This window comes from Jaculus jaculus, chromosome 6, assembly GCF_020740685.1.
Source record: "Jaculus jaculus isolate mJacJac1 chromosome 6, mJacJac1.mat.Y.cur, whole genome shotgun sequence".
Lineage (NCBI taxonomy): Eukaryota > Metazoa > Chordata > Mammalia > Rodentia > Dipodidae > Jaculus > Jaculus jaculus.
Window position 1 is genome coordinate 42,222,909 of NC_059107.1, and position 16,737 is coordinate 42,239,645.

At 44.0% G+C, this 16,737-nt stretch overlaps 1 protein-coding gene across 1 annotated transcript; it reads left to right on the plus strand.

Moving 5' to 3' along the window:
- Positions 1-3,653: 3,653 nt before the first annotated feature.
- LOC123461721 (nuclear envelope pore membrane protein POM 121C-like) lies at positions 3,654-6,160 on the plus strand. Its single transcript, XM_045153643.1, has 2 exons — positions 3,654-4,836; positions 5,641-6,160. Exons 1-2 carry the CDS (start codon positions 3,703-3,705, stop codon positions 5,671-5,673), a joined length of 1,167 nt encoding a protein of 388 aa, XP_045009578.1. The 5' UTR covers positions 3,654-3,702; the 3' UTR covers positions 5,674-6,160.
- Positions 6,161-16,737: the final 10,577 nt, after the last annotated feature.

Sequence of the window (16,737 nt, forward strand, 5' to 3'; positions counted from 1 at the left end):
GAAAATTGAGACCATAATATTCTGTTAATATTGACAGTTGTTTACTAATTCTTTTCATCCTTATTGATTTTGTGGTGCTTGATATTTTTCTTTCTTGCATTAAGTATTGTTCAATCTTGGTGTGTTCCTTCCTGTGGCTTCATGTATGTGCTTTTCCTTCTCTTCGGGTTAGAGGATTCATCCAGGTATGTTCTGTAGAGCTGGCTTAATGGGCATATATACTCTTAGCATGTTTCTATCATGGAAAGTTCTTCTTTCTCCTCATTCATAACAGATATCATTTGGTAGTTAGTAGACTGCATAAGAAATTATCTTTCAGAGCTTGAGTTACACTGAGATACACTATTCAAAGCACTTTTAGCTTCTAAAGTTTCTGTTAAGAAACTTGCTGTTATTCTGATTGGGTTGATTTTGTAGCTGACTAGATGTTCCTCTCATCATTTTGGTTAACACCAAAAGACCTGTAAGATGACATAAAAATGGCCTGGCAATACACCAATGTCTAAAGTGAATCTAGAATAAACAGAAATTTTACGTGAACCTATAAGATGTTAAGATAGTACTTGTTCTGGGCTTGGGATGTTGCTCAGTGAGTAGACAGCTTGGCATGCAAGCACAGAGTTTGGAACCTCAGCACCAATGTAAAAGAACCTGACACTGCACTTTTAATTTTAATCCCACCCTTGATTAAAGGTTAAAAATGAGGCTGAGACAGAAGAATATGCCAGAAGCCTGGGGGAGCTAGCCTTGTGAGAGCAACAGGGGCCAAAGAGACCCCACCCCAAATGGATGGAAGGCAAGGACTGAAACCTGAAAGCTGCCCTTGGTCCTCCATATATGCAACTCCTTATGAGCATGCCAAAATCCATAAACACACACACACACACACACATACACACACACACACGCCTATCAGGGCACTGAGTATGAGTGTTGTTATTAAATAGCAGCACCAGAGGACTTCGAAGTAATGTTGAGATCCAGGTCTTGACTGGTTGGTTGTTATGCGAATCTGCACATATCTAAGTATAATCATCTTTTAAAATGGTACACACACACACACACACACGACTGCATATGAAATGGATAAATAAAGCAGATTCTTCCAATACATAAATGCCATTTTACTGGTTTTAATGTAAATCCATTATGCAAGAAATTTTCACTTGTGAATATGAGACCTGGGAAGTCTGTCTAGTATTTTAGTTCCTTTTAGTCTACAAGTGTTAGAACATAAAAGTGACAGTCTACTCTCTTAATAAACTCCAGTGCAGACCTCTTCATTCATAAAATGCATCAATACTTTAAATGGAAATACTACCAATCCTTCCAAATCCAGCAAGTAGAAGAGGAAACTAAGGTATTCCTTGGTATATCTGAAAAGGGTATTAAGTCATATTATTGTAAACCATTGTAAGGAAATTCTTTATGTAAAACTGAAGAGCTTGGAATAATTGAGTTCTAATATTTTCAGAGAGGAACATTTGAGTGATGATTTGGGAAGTTTAGCTGAGTGCTGAAAGTCTAGTATGGTTTCTCCTTGTTGTATACACTAAAATGTGAGGGATGAGACATGTTTGCAAAAGAAATTATTGAGTAATTTACAAGAACTTGTGATTTTGGCAAATTCCCAGGTTAGTCATATAGCACAAAATAAGGATGTATGCTCTGGGAAGAACACTAAGTGAGACATTATGAGAGAGACTATGGCTGTGATTTCTGAGGCAGCCAAGAAGTTCAGAAGATATACCACCGCATTCAAGTGAGGAGAGAAGTGGGAGAAACTGCAAGAAGGAAGTTGAACTTCTACTGTTGTGCAGGCATGGAACACGATGATGGAGCTTCCTGGTTGCGAACATGCATTCCACTTCCAGGACAAGAAAGAATGATCCCAGTGGTTGTTGGGAGTTAGCAGGACTGCCACAGTCACCATGGATCTAGAGACCTCTGGCCACAAAGGCAGGATCAATTATTCTTTGGTTACAGTGTGTTGAACTTCAATTAGTGACAAGGGGACAATGTGCCAACCTGGTGAGTCCAAAGGACAAACCGTTGAGACAAAGAGGATTACTCTTTAGCCCTAAAGATAAATGGATTTTTCCAATAATGATGATTAAATTTAGCTCTACATATATACATATACTTTAGAAGCATTACATTCAGGAGGATCTCAATTAGCAATGAATTGACAAGAAATTGAAATTAAATGTTAACATGCTAATGGAATTTGGCCTCCCAAGATTTAGATGTGTTCAGGAATGTTACACAATTCTTCTTCCCTACTGGGATGAGAATACATTTCCCATGCCTGTCCCACCATAAATGTTGGATAACTCATCTTTATTCACAGCCTCACTTCTAGAGAGAATCATTCTTACACATGTACATAAACCCATAATTTATTAAATTATTAAATGATGTTTTGAAGACTGGAAAAAGTTGGGATATCTGAATCTGATGGCACTGGGCCAATATTTTTATGCAAAATATTTTGTATGCAAGGAAATTGCGTGGCTCTGTGGAGTACTATGGGCCAAGCAGTGTTTCCCAATCATATGCTTGAAGTGGAGCATTCAGTACCTCCAATGTGACTGGATTTGGAGACAGTATCTTAACTGGTGTACTTTATGTTTAAATGAATTATTGGGCATCTCAATAAGAAAACAGGTCTAGGGCACACTCACACACAATAAACCAGGGAGAGGTGGGGGAAGAGGGAGGGAGGGAGAGAGGAGCGAGCGAGCGCGAGTGCAGGTAAGCAGACAAATAGACCTTGGGAAGTCGACAATATTGCTAAATTATTGTTTCAAACTCTGCGTTCACACACGTGCTGTGTATTCTATGAACGTGCCCTGTTTTGAAGACAGCATCCCTCGGTGGCGCCCAGAGGAGAGGATCCGCGCGGTCCTCGGCCAAGCCCGGGAGCTCCAGCCGACGTCCCCAGCAGAAGCTGGAGCAGCGCCGACCCGCGGCAGGTCCGCACGGCGAGCTGCGGCCGAGCTCTGTCCGCCCACGACGGCGGGAAAGGCCTTCGGAAGCGGGCGCGGGGCCTGGACGCGCCTCTCCAGGCCGCGGCTGAGCTGGAGCCCGGCCGCCCGGGGTTCTGGGCAGCGCCTGGGCTCTGCATCGGGTCCCACGGAGCTGGGCCAGGACGTCGACCCGAGCAGCCGGCGGCCTGGCACCTGGACGGTCATGGGCAGCAGGGCTGCAGAGCCCTGGGCGGCCTTTCCTCGCCCGTCCCGAGCCCCGCGTCCTCCGGTTCCAGCGCCGCGTCACAGACGCCGCAGCGCGAGCCCGGCTCCGGCTCCCCCGTAGCTAAGGAGACGCGACCGTTGACTCCGCTGAAGGCGGCGACCGCGCAGCTCCCCCGCCATGGGTGCTTCCCTGCGCCGCCTGCGCCCTCGCCCCGCGCCCCTGACTCTGGGCCCGGGGGACAGGCCTGGGAGGGCCTCGGACCCCGCCCGCCCAGTGCCCCCAGATCTCGGGGGTCCCCCCGTGGGATCTTCTCTGAGCACGTCCCACAGACTGTCCCGGGGGGTCCAAGCGGCTGGACCTGGCTCCTGGCAGCAGGGCCAGCGGGCTGTGGTCGCCCCCACGCGCCGACCTCCAGGGGAGCAGGCGAGGCAGCTCTTCCTGGGAGTCTTTTCCATAGCTTCCTGGAGCAGCACCAGGAAGACAGAGCGCAGGTATTCCCGCTTCGGGATGTCCTCAGTGACCCTGATCGTGGCTCCTCTTAAGGAGAAAGATTCGGTGCGTTTGGTTGTGCAGAGGTCAGTACAGACAGTGTGGTCCTTCCTCACTGACCATCTCTCAAGCCACCGTGGGAAGAATATCTGGGCAAAGGCTCAGGAAGACAGCACTCATGTTACAGCCAAGGAGCAGGAAGACCCGAGCACCCGGGGGTACCCTGGCGAGGAGCGTGCCAAGAAGAAAGCAAACCTCCCTAGCACCTCGAAGCAGAGCAGTCAGGGATGGGCCTCTGGTGGCATCGTGACAGTCCTGTGTGCACTTAAGCGCCTGATGAGTAAAGGAATGTGGGCCTCAGGTATGCGGCAGACTATGCCTGGGTCTCTGGACAGAGATTTTTATTACAAAAAGTCCGCCAACAGACCAACATCACAATCCCAAACCTCCAAGAGCCCCAGCAGCAATCGCAATGCCATCACCAGTTCCTACAGTTCCACCCTGGGGCTGCTGCCTCAGAGAAAAGTTGCACGTGCTGCCCGGTTTCCTAGACCAGGTGCTGCCAACGGTGCTGCCCCACGTCTTTCCAATGATGTTCCTTCATCAGGTGCGTCCAAAGCTGACCCAGGTGCGTCCAAAGGTGCTGTCCCAGGTGCTGCCAAAGCAACTGCCCCACCTTCTTCCAGTGATGATCCTTCACTAGGTGCGTCCAAAAGTGCTGACCAAGGTGATGCTGCCGGTTCTGCTCCGCGTGCTGCTCCAGGTGTTGCAGGAGATGCTGACACTCTCCCCCACCTAGCCTCATCCCAGTGCCAAGTCCGTGCAAAGAAACCCAGTGAGAGCTGCCAGCAGACTAGTTCTTCACCTAGTGGGAAAGGAAAGGGAAGGAAAATAAAGAAAATCAACAAAAAGTTACCCAGACAAGTGCAGGGCCAAGATGATCCTCTGGGCCAACAAAAGTCTAAGAGGCCTTGTGAGACCTCATCTCACCTTCCCAGTCCTAAGAGACGCAAGATCGTTCTGCTGCTGCCCTGTAGAAGAGACAGACCTCTGGTCATGCCCCCAGCCCCAGATCCCGGCTTCCCAGTCACTGTGGAATTCTATGACGCTGAGAAAAGAGCTGCCATGGAGCGTCTCAACAAGTTCTTGATGGTAAGACAGAGGCTAGGTAGACTGCAAGACCTTTCAAAATTACACTAGCCAAGATGGTCTAGGTTAACACCCAAGTGTCCTTTGATGTGAGCAAGTAACTCCCTGGGAAGCAGGTGTATGAGGCCAGGGTGACAAAGCTGTTATTTTATAGTCGGCTTTCTTATAAGGAGGACTGAACACTAATAATGATAAACTGCAGTGTGAGATATACATGCACTGGTAACATAGTTGCTTATTGAAGAGTTCTGCATGTGAGCCAGTAACATCATTGTGTCCAGCACTGTGTACTGTGCATGGCTGGACGTCCTGTGCTTTTACATGACAGGCAGGGCAGTGTGTTCATTTACACCACTTCCATGTGAAAAGTATGTAACATGTTGAATTACTTTCGGACAGATAGGATGTCACTAGACAAAAGCAATTGTTGAAACCCATCATAATCTTAGTCCACTGTTGTTGACTGAAATGCCACTATGCAATGTATGACGGTACAACTTTTTCTTAGCATTTTATTTGTGAGTCTTCATTGCCTATGCTGGCCTCGACTTTGCTCTGAAGGTAAGACAGGACTTGAACTTGTTATCCTCCTGCCTCGGCTTCCATATGAGCTGGGATGATAGGCATGTGCCCCAAGGCAAGGTTCAAACATGAATTATTGTACATACCAATATGGTCATAGGTAAGATATGGATCATTTTTAGAAATACAGAATGCCACATATGTCTTCTGTGATGTGAAGTTCCCTGTATTTATTAACCTCTTTGTTTCTATTTCTGTAATGAATGTTACTTGTTTCTTTTACAGGTGACAGCACTAAGGCCCAGAGCAATTAAATGAGCTGAGGATAGACATACGGCACGCACTATCGATGTGCTGGTCTTCACACCTGAATGTACTCTATCGCTCTACTATAATGTCACCTTCCATGATGGGCCATTTTGATAGTTAAATAAGATAACCCTCCAACGTGCTACTTTTAGGGTCCAATTTACATTTAAATGTAAAACATGCTTTCTCTTATTGACCTATGTCACACCTCTTTTGGGATAAAGCAGTGACCCGCCTATGCCCCTGGGGAATCTCCCCTCATTCCCTTCCCATTCAAAGAATGATTGGTATCACTGAGGATGCTGACTCAGCCTGTTCTTTAATCCTCAGGACACCACAATGGTGCCCTTTCCATTCAGAGTCTGGGAAAGCCTGCTCCACCACTTGGGTTCCCTCAGTCTCCAGCCCCGAGGCATCTGTATTCCACCCACAACAGCATAAATCCCCCCTTCACCTCTGATTTCTTTACATAAGTGATAACGTTGTTGATACAAGACAGAAGTATGTGTCCATCTTTAGCAATAGACTTTGCTTTTTCATATTGTTGTTCATATATTTTACCTATGAGGTCTTATATAATTGTAAACATTTTATTATCATGTAGTAAATAAATAGATTTTTAGTTATATTTTGTCTTGAATTCTTCTAAATTCTTAGGTATCCTAGTGAATAACAAAGAGACCCTCCATGTTCACTACGTCATTCCAGGGATGGACTTGCCATAGCAATGTGTGTGCCATAGAAAACTCGGTTCAAACTCAAGGAGAACTTTTCCATAGGCTTTCCATATGCCTTTGGCTAAAGGCATCATAATGTGTAACATGCTGAGCAATATGTATTTGGCAAGGAGGGGAGGACTGGCTCATAAGCTCACCTTGTCATGGACACATGATACAGGATCAGATACTTGGGTACAATGAAAGGACAAATGTTTCTCAAGGTGAAAGATAGAAGCCACAAGGTCGATGTCGACATTAGAGAAGGAGATGTAATGATGGAACCAACAGCTGGAGCAATGACATTACTGGCTTTGATGATGCAAAGGGACATGAGCCAAGTGATTCAGCTGCATTTAGACCTATTAAGTCGGGAAGTGGATTATCTGTAGAGCCTCCCAGAAGACATGGTTTTAGTCCCGTGGGATTACTGGGCTTCTGACTTCTACACCTGTACCATAATAAGTCCATGTTATGTGAGGGTGTCTTCATTTGTCATAGCAGCAAAAGAAATCTAATACAGTTTCATACCCCGTCTAGATATTTTTGGTTTCCATACTGTAATATTTAGTAATGTTTTCTATCCTATAAGGCTATGATCCAGCTACACTTTCATACACAGTTGAATAATAGAGCACTTCTTGTTAGGTAGTCGGGCCTGCACGTACTGAAAAATGTAGAACATACATAAATCTTAGTCTTAGAGCTGTAATGTTTTTGCTATTTGTTTACATTTCTCTTAGGTAATCTCAAAATATTTATTATGCTGAGTTTTTAGCTTCTAATTTCCAGAAAATATGAGTATGTCAATGTTCCTCTTAATATTTTACTCTTGGTAGTCAACAATATCTACAATCAAGATTAATACAAAATTAACTTTATTCACATCTTATTTCACGTTTTTCGATACTTTTTTCTATGCTCTGTATTGCTTGTTTCATTTGAAGTGCTATATTGCTATCAAGATTTCATGTGATTTATTATGTGCTTAAATCTCTTTTTCACCATCAGAAATTTGTTTACAATAAGCCATTTTTTAAAATCACTAAAAGCAAAAAGTTGCCATCCCCACATTTACTTTTGTCTGAGAAAATAAATTTATTCCAAGTCCAAACAAATCTTTCCACTTAATCTCATTTCTCCCCCCATGTTTCATGTCATGTGTTCCCAAAGCTTCTTTCCTCCTCCTCTCTTTGCCCCTCTATATTTTTTTTAAATTTTTTTTTTTTTGAGAGTGACAGAGACAGAGAGAAAGACAGATAGAGGGAGAGAGAGAGAATGGGCGCGCCAGGGCTTCCAGCCTCTGCAAACGAACTCCAGACGCGTGTGCCCCCTTGTGCATCTGGCTAACGTGGGTCCTGGGGGACCGAGCCTTGAACCAGGGTCCTTAGGCTTCACAGGCAAGCGCTCAACCGCTAAGCCATCTCACCAGCCCCCCTCTATAGTTGTTGACATCTACTCTTTCATTCTAGTGTAAACACCAAAAGCTAAAAATGCAAAGCTATGATGTTTATGTAAGAGGTAGGACGAGGGTGGTTGCCATTCTGAGTGGATTATTTTCGTATAATTTTCCAGATCCATTGATTTTTTTGTTCGCTTGCCTTTTGTTTTTATTATTATTATAATTAACAACATATTTTGCATGGATACATCATGTGTTGCTACTCTCTTTTCCCTTATCCATGCCCCCATTTCGCTGGGAATCTTCTTCAGTGTGTTTGCAGGTATTCCCTATGGGTTTGTGTGCTGTGCATGGTGGGAGCAGCAATCAGTTATTTTTGGGGGGGGTGTAGGGCATGACACTGGGCATGATGTCTCAACCTGTGGTTCTTACAATCTTCTCACCCCTTTTCTGCAAAATTCTCTGAGTCATGGTGTGTGAGTTTTAAATCTACGTCAGTGATTAGTTCTTAGGAGCCTCTGGATCTCTGCTTTGGTAGATGTTGAGTATCTTCAGGGTCTGTCTCCTTCATCTTGGTGCTGATTATCAGGTTCAGCATGGAAGCAGCACTCTTTCTCCCAGTTCCTCTGTGATTTAAGCTGAGGCTTGGTTGAAGTGAGATGGGTACTGTATCTTCTTGGATCTCTACCTTCTGAAAAAAGAGAACAAATTCTCCAAAGGAGAGGGAAGTTCACATCATTTAAATGGGATAAGCATTATTAATTTAGGGAGACTTTGATGTCTATAACTTGTCTTTTAGCCAAAGAATAGTGAAAGCTTGACATTTGACAGCATAATCTTTGTTTCCATAGGATTCTGATCTGCTTCTCAATTCCAGATATGGGTTCCTTTATACTGAGTGGATCTCTTAGCCAATCAGAAAGCTATTGGTTACCCCATAAGGCTGTGTGCCACTATTGCACTGGAGTGTACAACCTGTCAGGGTGTTTGCTTCTGACTAGCTTAGACCTGTGGTTGTTCAGACTGTTGTTGGCTACTTTCCCAAGATGCTCATGTAGTGCTTTCCAGCAGTAGATGAGCTGCCTGGGGACTGGCTCTCTTTCAGTGTCAGCCAGGTCTCTCCATGCTCGGTGCTGGTAGTATATAGTGCCTTCAGCAATATGGTTTTCCTTTTTGCTTCAGGTGTGTAATCAAATGAGTTAATAGAAACCTGTCTTGTTTCAGGGACCTCACAGGTCTCTCTATCAACAGCTGATTGTGGGTGGCAACTGATTTCTGGTACTGGGAGTGAAAGGCCAGAGATGAAAACAAAATTGTCATTATTATTATTATTGGTTTTTTGAAGTAGAGTCTCACTGTAGCCCAGTCTGACATGAAATTCACAATGTAGTCTCTGGGTAGCCTCAAAATCACAGCCATCTTCCTACTTCTGCCTCCCAAGTGAAGGGATTAGAGGTGTGTACCACCATGCCCGGCAAAATTATTTTTTAAGCTTAGGCTTCATCCTACCCTCTACAGGGTCCTTCTTTTCAGGTGCTCCTGCTTTACTCCTTTTGAGGGTTATATATTTTAGTCTATCTCCAAGGACAAAGGTTCCTATTGTACCAGTTCACTTGGGATTTCGTTTTGTGTTTATTTTTCCCCATCCCACCCTTTACACCCCCCCCCCCAAGCACTTCCATTTCTGTTGTCTGGGCCTTGAGTTGCCTATCAGGTATATCAGATTGTGCAGGTCAGGAACCACAGATAAGTGAGGCCATCCCCTGTGTGTCTTTCTGTGATTGTGTGAGTTCACTGAGTGTGATCTATTGCTGATAATGTGGGGGAAAGAAGAACACTCATCCACTGTAAACTTGTACAATCACTATGGAAATCAATTTGGAGAGTTGTGAAATGATTTACGTAGAACTACTAACAGATCCTGTTATTCTCTTACTGGCATTGATCCTAAATGCTCCAAGCATCAATATGGAAATGTTTGCTTAAAATGTTTATTGCTGCTCAATTCATCATAGCTAAGAACTGGAATTAATGCAGGTGCCCTTCATTAGATGAATGGATAACAAAGTTGTGGTACATTTACTCAGTGGAATTCTGCTCAGCAGTAAGAAAAAAAAAATGATTCAATGAAATTTGTAGAAAAATTGATGGTCCTATTATTCATGCATAGTTCATAATGTCAATTCTATTATAAATGAACAAACCCTTTACCTCTTTTTAAGTACAACATTTTATTTATCCATTCCTCAGATGATGGACATCTAGGCTGATTCCACTTCTTAGTTTTTGTGAATAGAGTAATGATTACCATAAATGTGCAAATTTCTTTTCAATAGAGCAGAGCCTTTTGAGTATGTACCTAGGCATGGCACATGTTCTACTTTTAGCTATTTTGAAAAAAAAAATAACATTCTCAGTTTGATATTGTTTGCACCAGTTTAAACTCCCACCAACATTTGTTATTTTCTTGATGATAGCTATTAAAATTGGGGAAAAAAGGAACATCAAAGTTGCTTTAATTTGCATTTTTCTGATTGTTAAGGATTTTGAGCATTTATTAAAATACTTATTATCCATATGCATTTTTATTTTCTGCTTTTTTTATCAAGTAGAAACTTTGTATGGACACATGATATGTTGGGACCATCATTTCTTTCCTCCCTGCCCCCACTGCACTGAGGGCCCACCTTAGTGGGATTGCTGGCATTCACCATGGAGTTGTGGGTTATGAGTTATGAGAGCAACATTCAGTCATTGTTGGGGTGGGTGCAATGCCTCTGGATATTTCCTCCTATGCTATGGGTCTTATATTCTTCTGACCACTCTTCCAAAAATTTCCCAGAGCCTAGGCTGGTGTCCATTAAGCCTATTTCAGTGTTGAGCTCCCAGCAGCTTCTAAAATACTGCTATTTATTTACTTTTTTTTTTTCTTGTCATTTAACAAAGAGAAAGAGAGAGAGACATGCAGAAGGGGGGAGACTTTACTTTGGCAGGGCCTCAACCACTGCAATCAAATTTCAGACACTTTGGTGCTTTTAGTGTATCCTCAGTGTCTGTCTTCAGCACCCTGGAGTAGGTTGTCTAGCTCACAATGGAAGCAGCATTCAACTCACTGGCCGTGTGAGAGAGACAGTTCATATGCTGACAGGGAGTTACCTATATCTTGTGTGTAGGTTTTGGTTATCCTCAGTTCTCACTTTTTTTTGGGGGGGGGGTGATTATTTTTATTTATTTATTTGAGAGTGACAGAGAGAGAAAGAGGGAGAGAGAGAGAATGAGAATGGGCATGCCAGGGCCTCCAGCCATTGCAAACAAACTCCAGATGGCGCATCCCCTTGTGAATCTGGCTAACGTGCGTCCTGGGTAATGGAGCCTTGAACCAGGGTCCTTAGGCTTCACAGGCAAGTGATTAAGTACTAAGCCATCTCTCCAGCCCCTTGCTGGTTTCTGAAAAAGCAAAACTGATTCTCCAACAGAGAATGAGTTCAGGACAGGTTGCAGGGGATAAGCACTGTTAATTTAGAGAAATTTTCATGAGTGTAGCCTCTCTTTTGTCCAAAGACTACTGGGAGCTTCTCATTGGAATCCACAATCTTGGTCTCCTTAGGATCTGACTTTGTTCCCATTTCTAGTTATGGGTTCTTTTACACTGAGTAGACCTTTTTGTCAGTAAAAATCATTGGTTACCCACTTAGGGTATGAAGAACTGTTTCACAGGTGTGTAATATTGTCACAGGCTGGTTGCTTGCACATAGCAGAGTCGGTGCCCTACTTGCTCACAACGTTGTTAGGTATTTCCCTCCAGCAGATCATGTAGCACTTTTCAGCACTATATGGGCTTAACCATTTGGGAGCTGGCTTCCTTCCAGATTCCATCCATATCTCTTGATGATCATCATTGACAGTGTGTAGTGTCTTCAGTAATAGGCTCTTACCTTTTGCTCTAATGGGTACCCAAGTGCTTTGACAGAAGCCTATCTTGTTTTGTGACCTCATGGTTCTCTCTGATCAAAAGCAAATGCAGGTTGAAACCAGTTTATGGTATTGGGAGTTACATGTCAGGGCCAAATATTTAGAGTCAGGCTTTATCCCCACACTCTTCATGGCCCTTATTACCAGACAATCCCTCCATGCACCTATTGAGGGTTATATCTTTTATTATGCTCCTTAGGAGGAAGGCTTCTATGATACTAATTAATTTTGTATTTGGTTTTATGTATATCTCCACCCAACCTCACCTTCCTTCCCCTTCACACACCCATCCCTCTAATCTGTCCCTCAAATTGTTTGTTAGGTGTGCCTATAACTCGAGCTGTTCCAGTACAGGAGCCAATGATGAAGAAAACATGTGGTATTTTCCTTTCCATGCTTGTGTGTGTTCAGTTAGTATGATGTGTTACTCCATTGTCCATGTTCCTACAAATTTCATTATGTCATTTATATACACGCCACATCTTCATTATCCATTTATCAAATGAATGGCATCTGGGTTGATCCCATTTCTTAGCTATTGTGAATTGAGGAGCTGTAAATTTGGTTGACAATTGTCTCTGCACTGAAGGGTTGAGCCTTTAGGGTGGATGCCCAGTAAAGGAATGGCTGCATCAGTTGGTAGCTCTATTTCCATATTTTTCAGGAGTCTTCATATTGATTTCCATAGTGGTTGTAGAAGTTTGAATTCCAACTAGCAGTAAGTGACGGTTCCTCTTTCCTTGCATCCTCAGTGATTGCTTAACTTCCCAAGCTACTGAGGTATTGTTCAGGATGTCTTTCCCCACTTGTGTATTGTGGAGAGTTCCCCCCTATTTTTCATCTAGCTGTTACAGAGCTTCATGTCTCATATCAAGGCCTTTAATCCATTTGGTGTTGATGTTTGTGCATAGTGAGTGGAGTGGGTCTAGTTTTATTTTTCTACATGTTGTTATGCAATTTATCCAGCACAATCTATGCTCAGAGTGCACAGGTCCAACCACTCTGGTGCCTTGCACACAGGCCTCAAAAAGATATAGCCTTTGTAATCCGGGGGTGTATGTGCATTTCCACTTTAAAGAAAATTCTCTTCACTTTATAGAGTATTTATTGATTGCACTATTTTATTTTTATATGTTTTGTTTTTATTTCGCTTGGTATGCTCTCTCCTCAAAGATTGACAATTTTATTTTGTACAAAAGCATTGGTATTTCATAAAATCTCATTTGGTAATTGTTGATCTATTTCCCGAGTAACCAGTATTCAGTTTAGAAAGTCCTCACATAAAGTCTTGTCTGCTTTTCTTATTCCTTCAACAACTTCAGAGTTTCAGGTCTTCTTTGAGGTCCTTAATACAGTGGCAGATGAAGTTCGTGCAATGGAGAGATAAGAATATAGGTTTTACTTCTGCATTTTGAGTTTTCCCAGCAGTACTTCTTGAAACTACTCTTTTCTTTAGTGTGTGTTTTGGCATTTGTAGGGACTAATCTCTTGGTCCTCAACTCTATTCCATTGACTTCTATGTCTGTTTTTTGACGGAACTATGACTATAGATTTCTAGTACAAGTTGAAATCAAGTACGGTTAACACCTCCAGGATGTGTGTTTTCACTAGGCTTGCTTTGGCGATGAGGCATCTTTTGTTGCATCTAGGTCAATTTCAATCTTGTCCCTTCCTTCCTACCTTCCTTCCTTCCTTCTTGTCTGTCTCATTTCAGTGGTAATGCTTCTAGTTTTCCTCCACTTAGAGTAATGAGGCTATATGTCCAATAATTGTGGTATTCTTCCAATCAATAAAAAGCCCTTATTTTTGTATCACTGAATTATAATTTAATTTAATCCCAAGGACCAAAGAAGTCATCCGATAAAGTGCAACTGAATAGAAAAATATCTATACACTTCCACTTTTATAGATATGATTATGTGTGTTCAATTATAACCAAGTAGATCTTATTTCTACAACATAAAAATCTTAAGCATTGGCTCTCATACTGTACATCCTAGGGCAATGCCTGCAGGAAGTACCTTTGGGTTGGTTCCTGCCAGGTGTGTCCTGTGGGTCCATCCTACCAGATTGTGTCTTCAGTGATGGGTGCCGAGGCATTGGGATTGGGAGATGAGGCCCACTGAGGGTGAACTCCCAGTCAAGGCATCTTGATCCAGCATGGTCTGCTCTGGGGAACTTTGCAGGGACACAGGGATGTGTGTAGGTAGATGACACATAGCTAAGACCACCTTTCCACCTGCTGTTATTGTCCTTGCGAGAGCACAGGCTCTGGGAGTGAAGATTCTAGCTGCTTGGGCTTGGACCTGCCTTGATGATGCATTTGTTTCTGGAAGCAGTGGGACTCCTCTTAACCTGGCCCAGAGGAAAGCAGGCAGCACAGGCCAGTGCAAGAGGTAGATGGACTGGAATGGGAAGAGCGCCCTTTGTGGACTGGGTGGGCACTGTAGTGTCCTGTCCTGAGCTGTTTTGCAGAAAGGCAGGTCTGTTCCACCTTGCAGCCTTTGGTGTAAATGAGACTGGTTCCTAGCTTACATTTCCATCTCCTGTGGAGAGGGGCTATTCTTCTTTCAGGAGTGCAGCAGGCAAGCAGAGCTTACTTGGGACGGAATTTATGTGCTTTAATGAACTCATGCACGTTCATGTCATTGTTACAGTGTTAAAAGTGTGGGGAGTTAGATTTTGTCTTGCCTTTGCCCTGCAGAGGCTTCCTATCACCACCAGAGGGGTAACAGTATTAATCTTGACCTGGGTCTGAGCAGCCTGAAGTACAGGAGGGATGAAACCTGCCCTGGTGTCCTAGCAAGGAAGCTCTGTTCCTGAGGATCCTCTGCTTGGTCCCCCTGTCTGCCCCAGCCAGCAGGGAGTTGAACAAAGACTCGAGGAGAAGCAAACCTGGGTGAAAAAAGGCAAACAGACACAAGAAGGATCATGCTAGGTGTTTGTCAAGGCCTCAACAGTTTATTCTTACATGTAGGTTTATATAGGGCTGTAGGGGGAAGGGGACATGGTCAGGGCAAGGAGTTGTAGGGGGAAGGGGACGTAGTTAGGGCAAAGATCACAGAGTTACTGGTTAAACTGCAATGCCTTTGTTTCTTCGTCAGCTACCGGCAGGATGGGGGAGTGGTTAGCCAGGTGTACGATCCCATTGTTTCTGGTAGTTGAATATTAGGTGAGGAAGTAGAAACTTAACTTGCTATATGGCAGTCTTTGTTTGTGGTAGTTGAGTATTAGGTGAGGAAGTAAAAACTTAACTTGCTATATGGCAGTCTCTGTTAACATGGCCGAGGTTTGGTTCATAGCTCCCAACACCTGTCCTGCTCTCTGCCCCATCCTAAGGGTTTTCTCAAATGTCACCTTGGTGCTTCAGGGTGGGGGACACTTTTCACACTGCAGGATCACCAGCCAGCCCCCTCCTCATTTTGTCCTCACACATTCTAGGTATTCTCTGTCATTGTCTGTTGAGCCCTGAAAGGCCCAGGCGTGAGGCCTAGTGGAACTTCCTGAGTCTAGCTAAAGTTTGGCGACCTGTCTCTGGCCAGCTAGGACTCAGCAAGATGCCTAATGGCTTCTGGCCTGCTACTTCCTCGACAATTGTAATTACCATTTCAATAGTTAAGGTTTACTATTGGCCCTTACCTCTGCCCCCATCCTAAAATCCCCGCCTTCGTCCCCAACATGATACAGGCAACTGATCAGGGTAATACAGTGAATTTTTTTTTCTGCAAGTTCCTGCATTGAAAAGACTCCCGACTCAGTGTGGTTTTTCTCCAGTGGCCAGGAGAGGTTTCTGAGTCATCCGATGCTCATCATCCTTCTCAACCCCTAGGGAGGAACCAGCAGGCCTGGCCCTTCCCTCAGCACTACCTGCCTGACTGGGAAGGAGCCCCACAATTGTCTCCATTCCCCTGTTCCCCAGGGCATGTAAGCACCAGGGGGTCAGGAGGTTTGGTTTATGGCTCTGGTGTTGTGACCCAAATGCCACAGGGGGAAGAACCTGACCTCCTTCCTCCTGCTTCTGAAATCTACCCTTTACTATGCACCTAGAGGCAGGTAACCTTCTTATGTGTGACAGAGGAACTTTATGAAACAGCTCCATCGGCTGGAGACAAGTGTTCAAACACTCAGCCTCTGGGGGACATTTCACATCCAAGACACAAGCCATTTCAATTTTCTTGTGAGAACACAGCTACCACATGTGTGCTCTCTTGAGCTTACTGGTGAGTTTGTTACTGGTCAGCTTGGAATTTTTCATGGTGCTTCAGGGGATAAATTGTGTTGGCAAGTGTGGTGGTTTGATTCAGGTGTCCCCCATAAACTTAGATGTTCTGAATGCTAGGTTCCCATCTGATGGAGATTTCGGAATTAACTCCTCTGGTAGTGTATTGTTGGGGCCTGGATTATGAGTGTTAGGGCAAGTGTCCCCTTGCCAGTGTTTGTCACACTCTTCTTTCACTGTTGTCCACCTTATGCTTGCTAGGGGTTGATGTCCACCCTCTATTCATGCCATCATTTACCCTTTCTATTGTGCAGCTTCCCCTCGAGCCTGTAAGCCAAAATAAACCTCTTTTTCACCACAAGCTACTCTTGGTTGGGTCATTTCTGCCAGTAAAGCATACAGGACTACAACAATAAAGTGCTACTGAGAGTGGAGTTGCTGCTAGAAACCTGACTATGTGGCACTGGCGTTATGCAGCTAATTATCAAGAGGAATGTGGAAGGATTTGAAACCTTGGCCTAAGAGGCGCCTTGAAGTGCTGTAAGTACAGCTTGATGGACTATTCTGGTCTGAGTTGAGAGGCCTGAATGCAATGAGAACTATGGTCTGTGTGGTTTGGTTTACGAGGGTGAGAAAGAGCTTTTGCCTTGAATGGGCTAGCAGCTTGTGTGGGAAGCTTGCTGTTATGCCCTGGTCCTCAGAAATTGTAAGGGTTTGCTTTGGATAGAAATGAACTTGCGTGAGCAGAGGTATATGCCACAGAA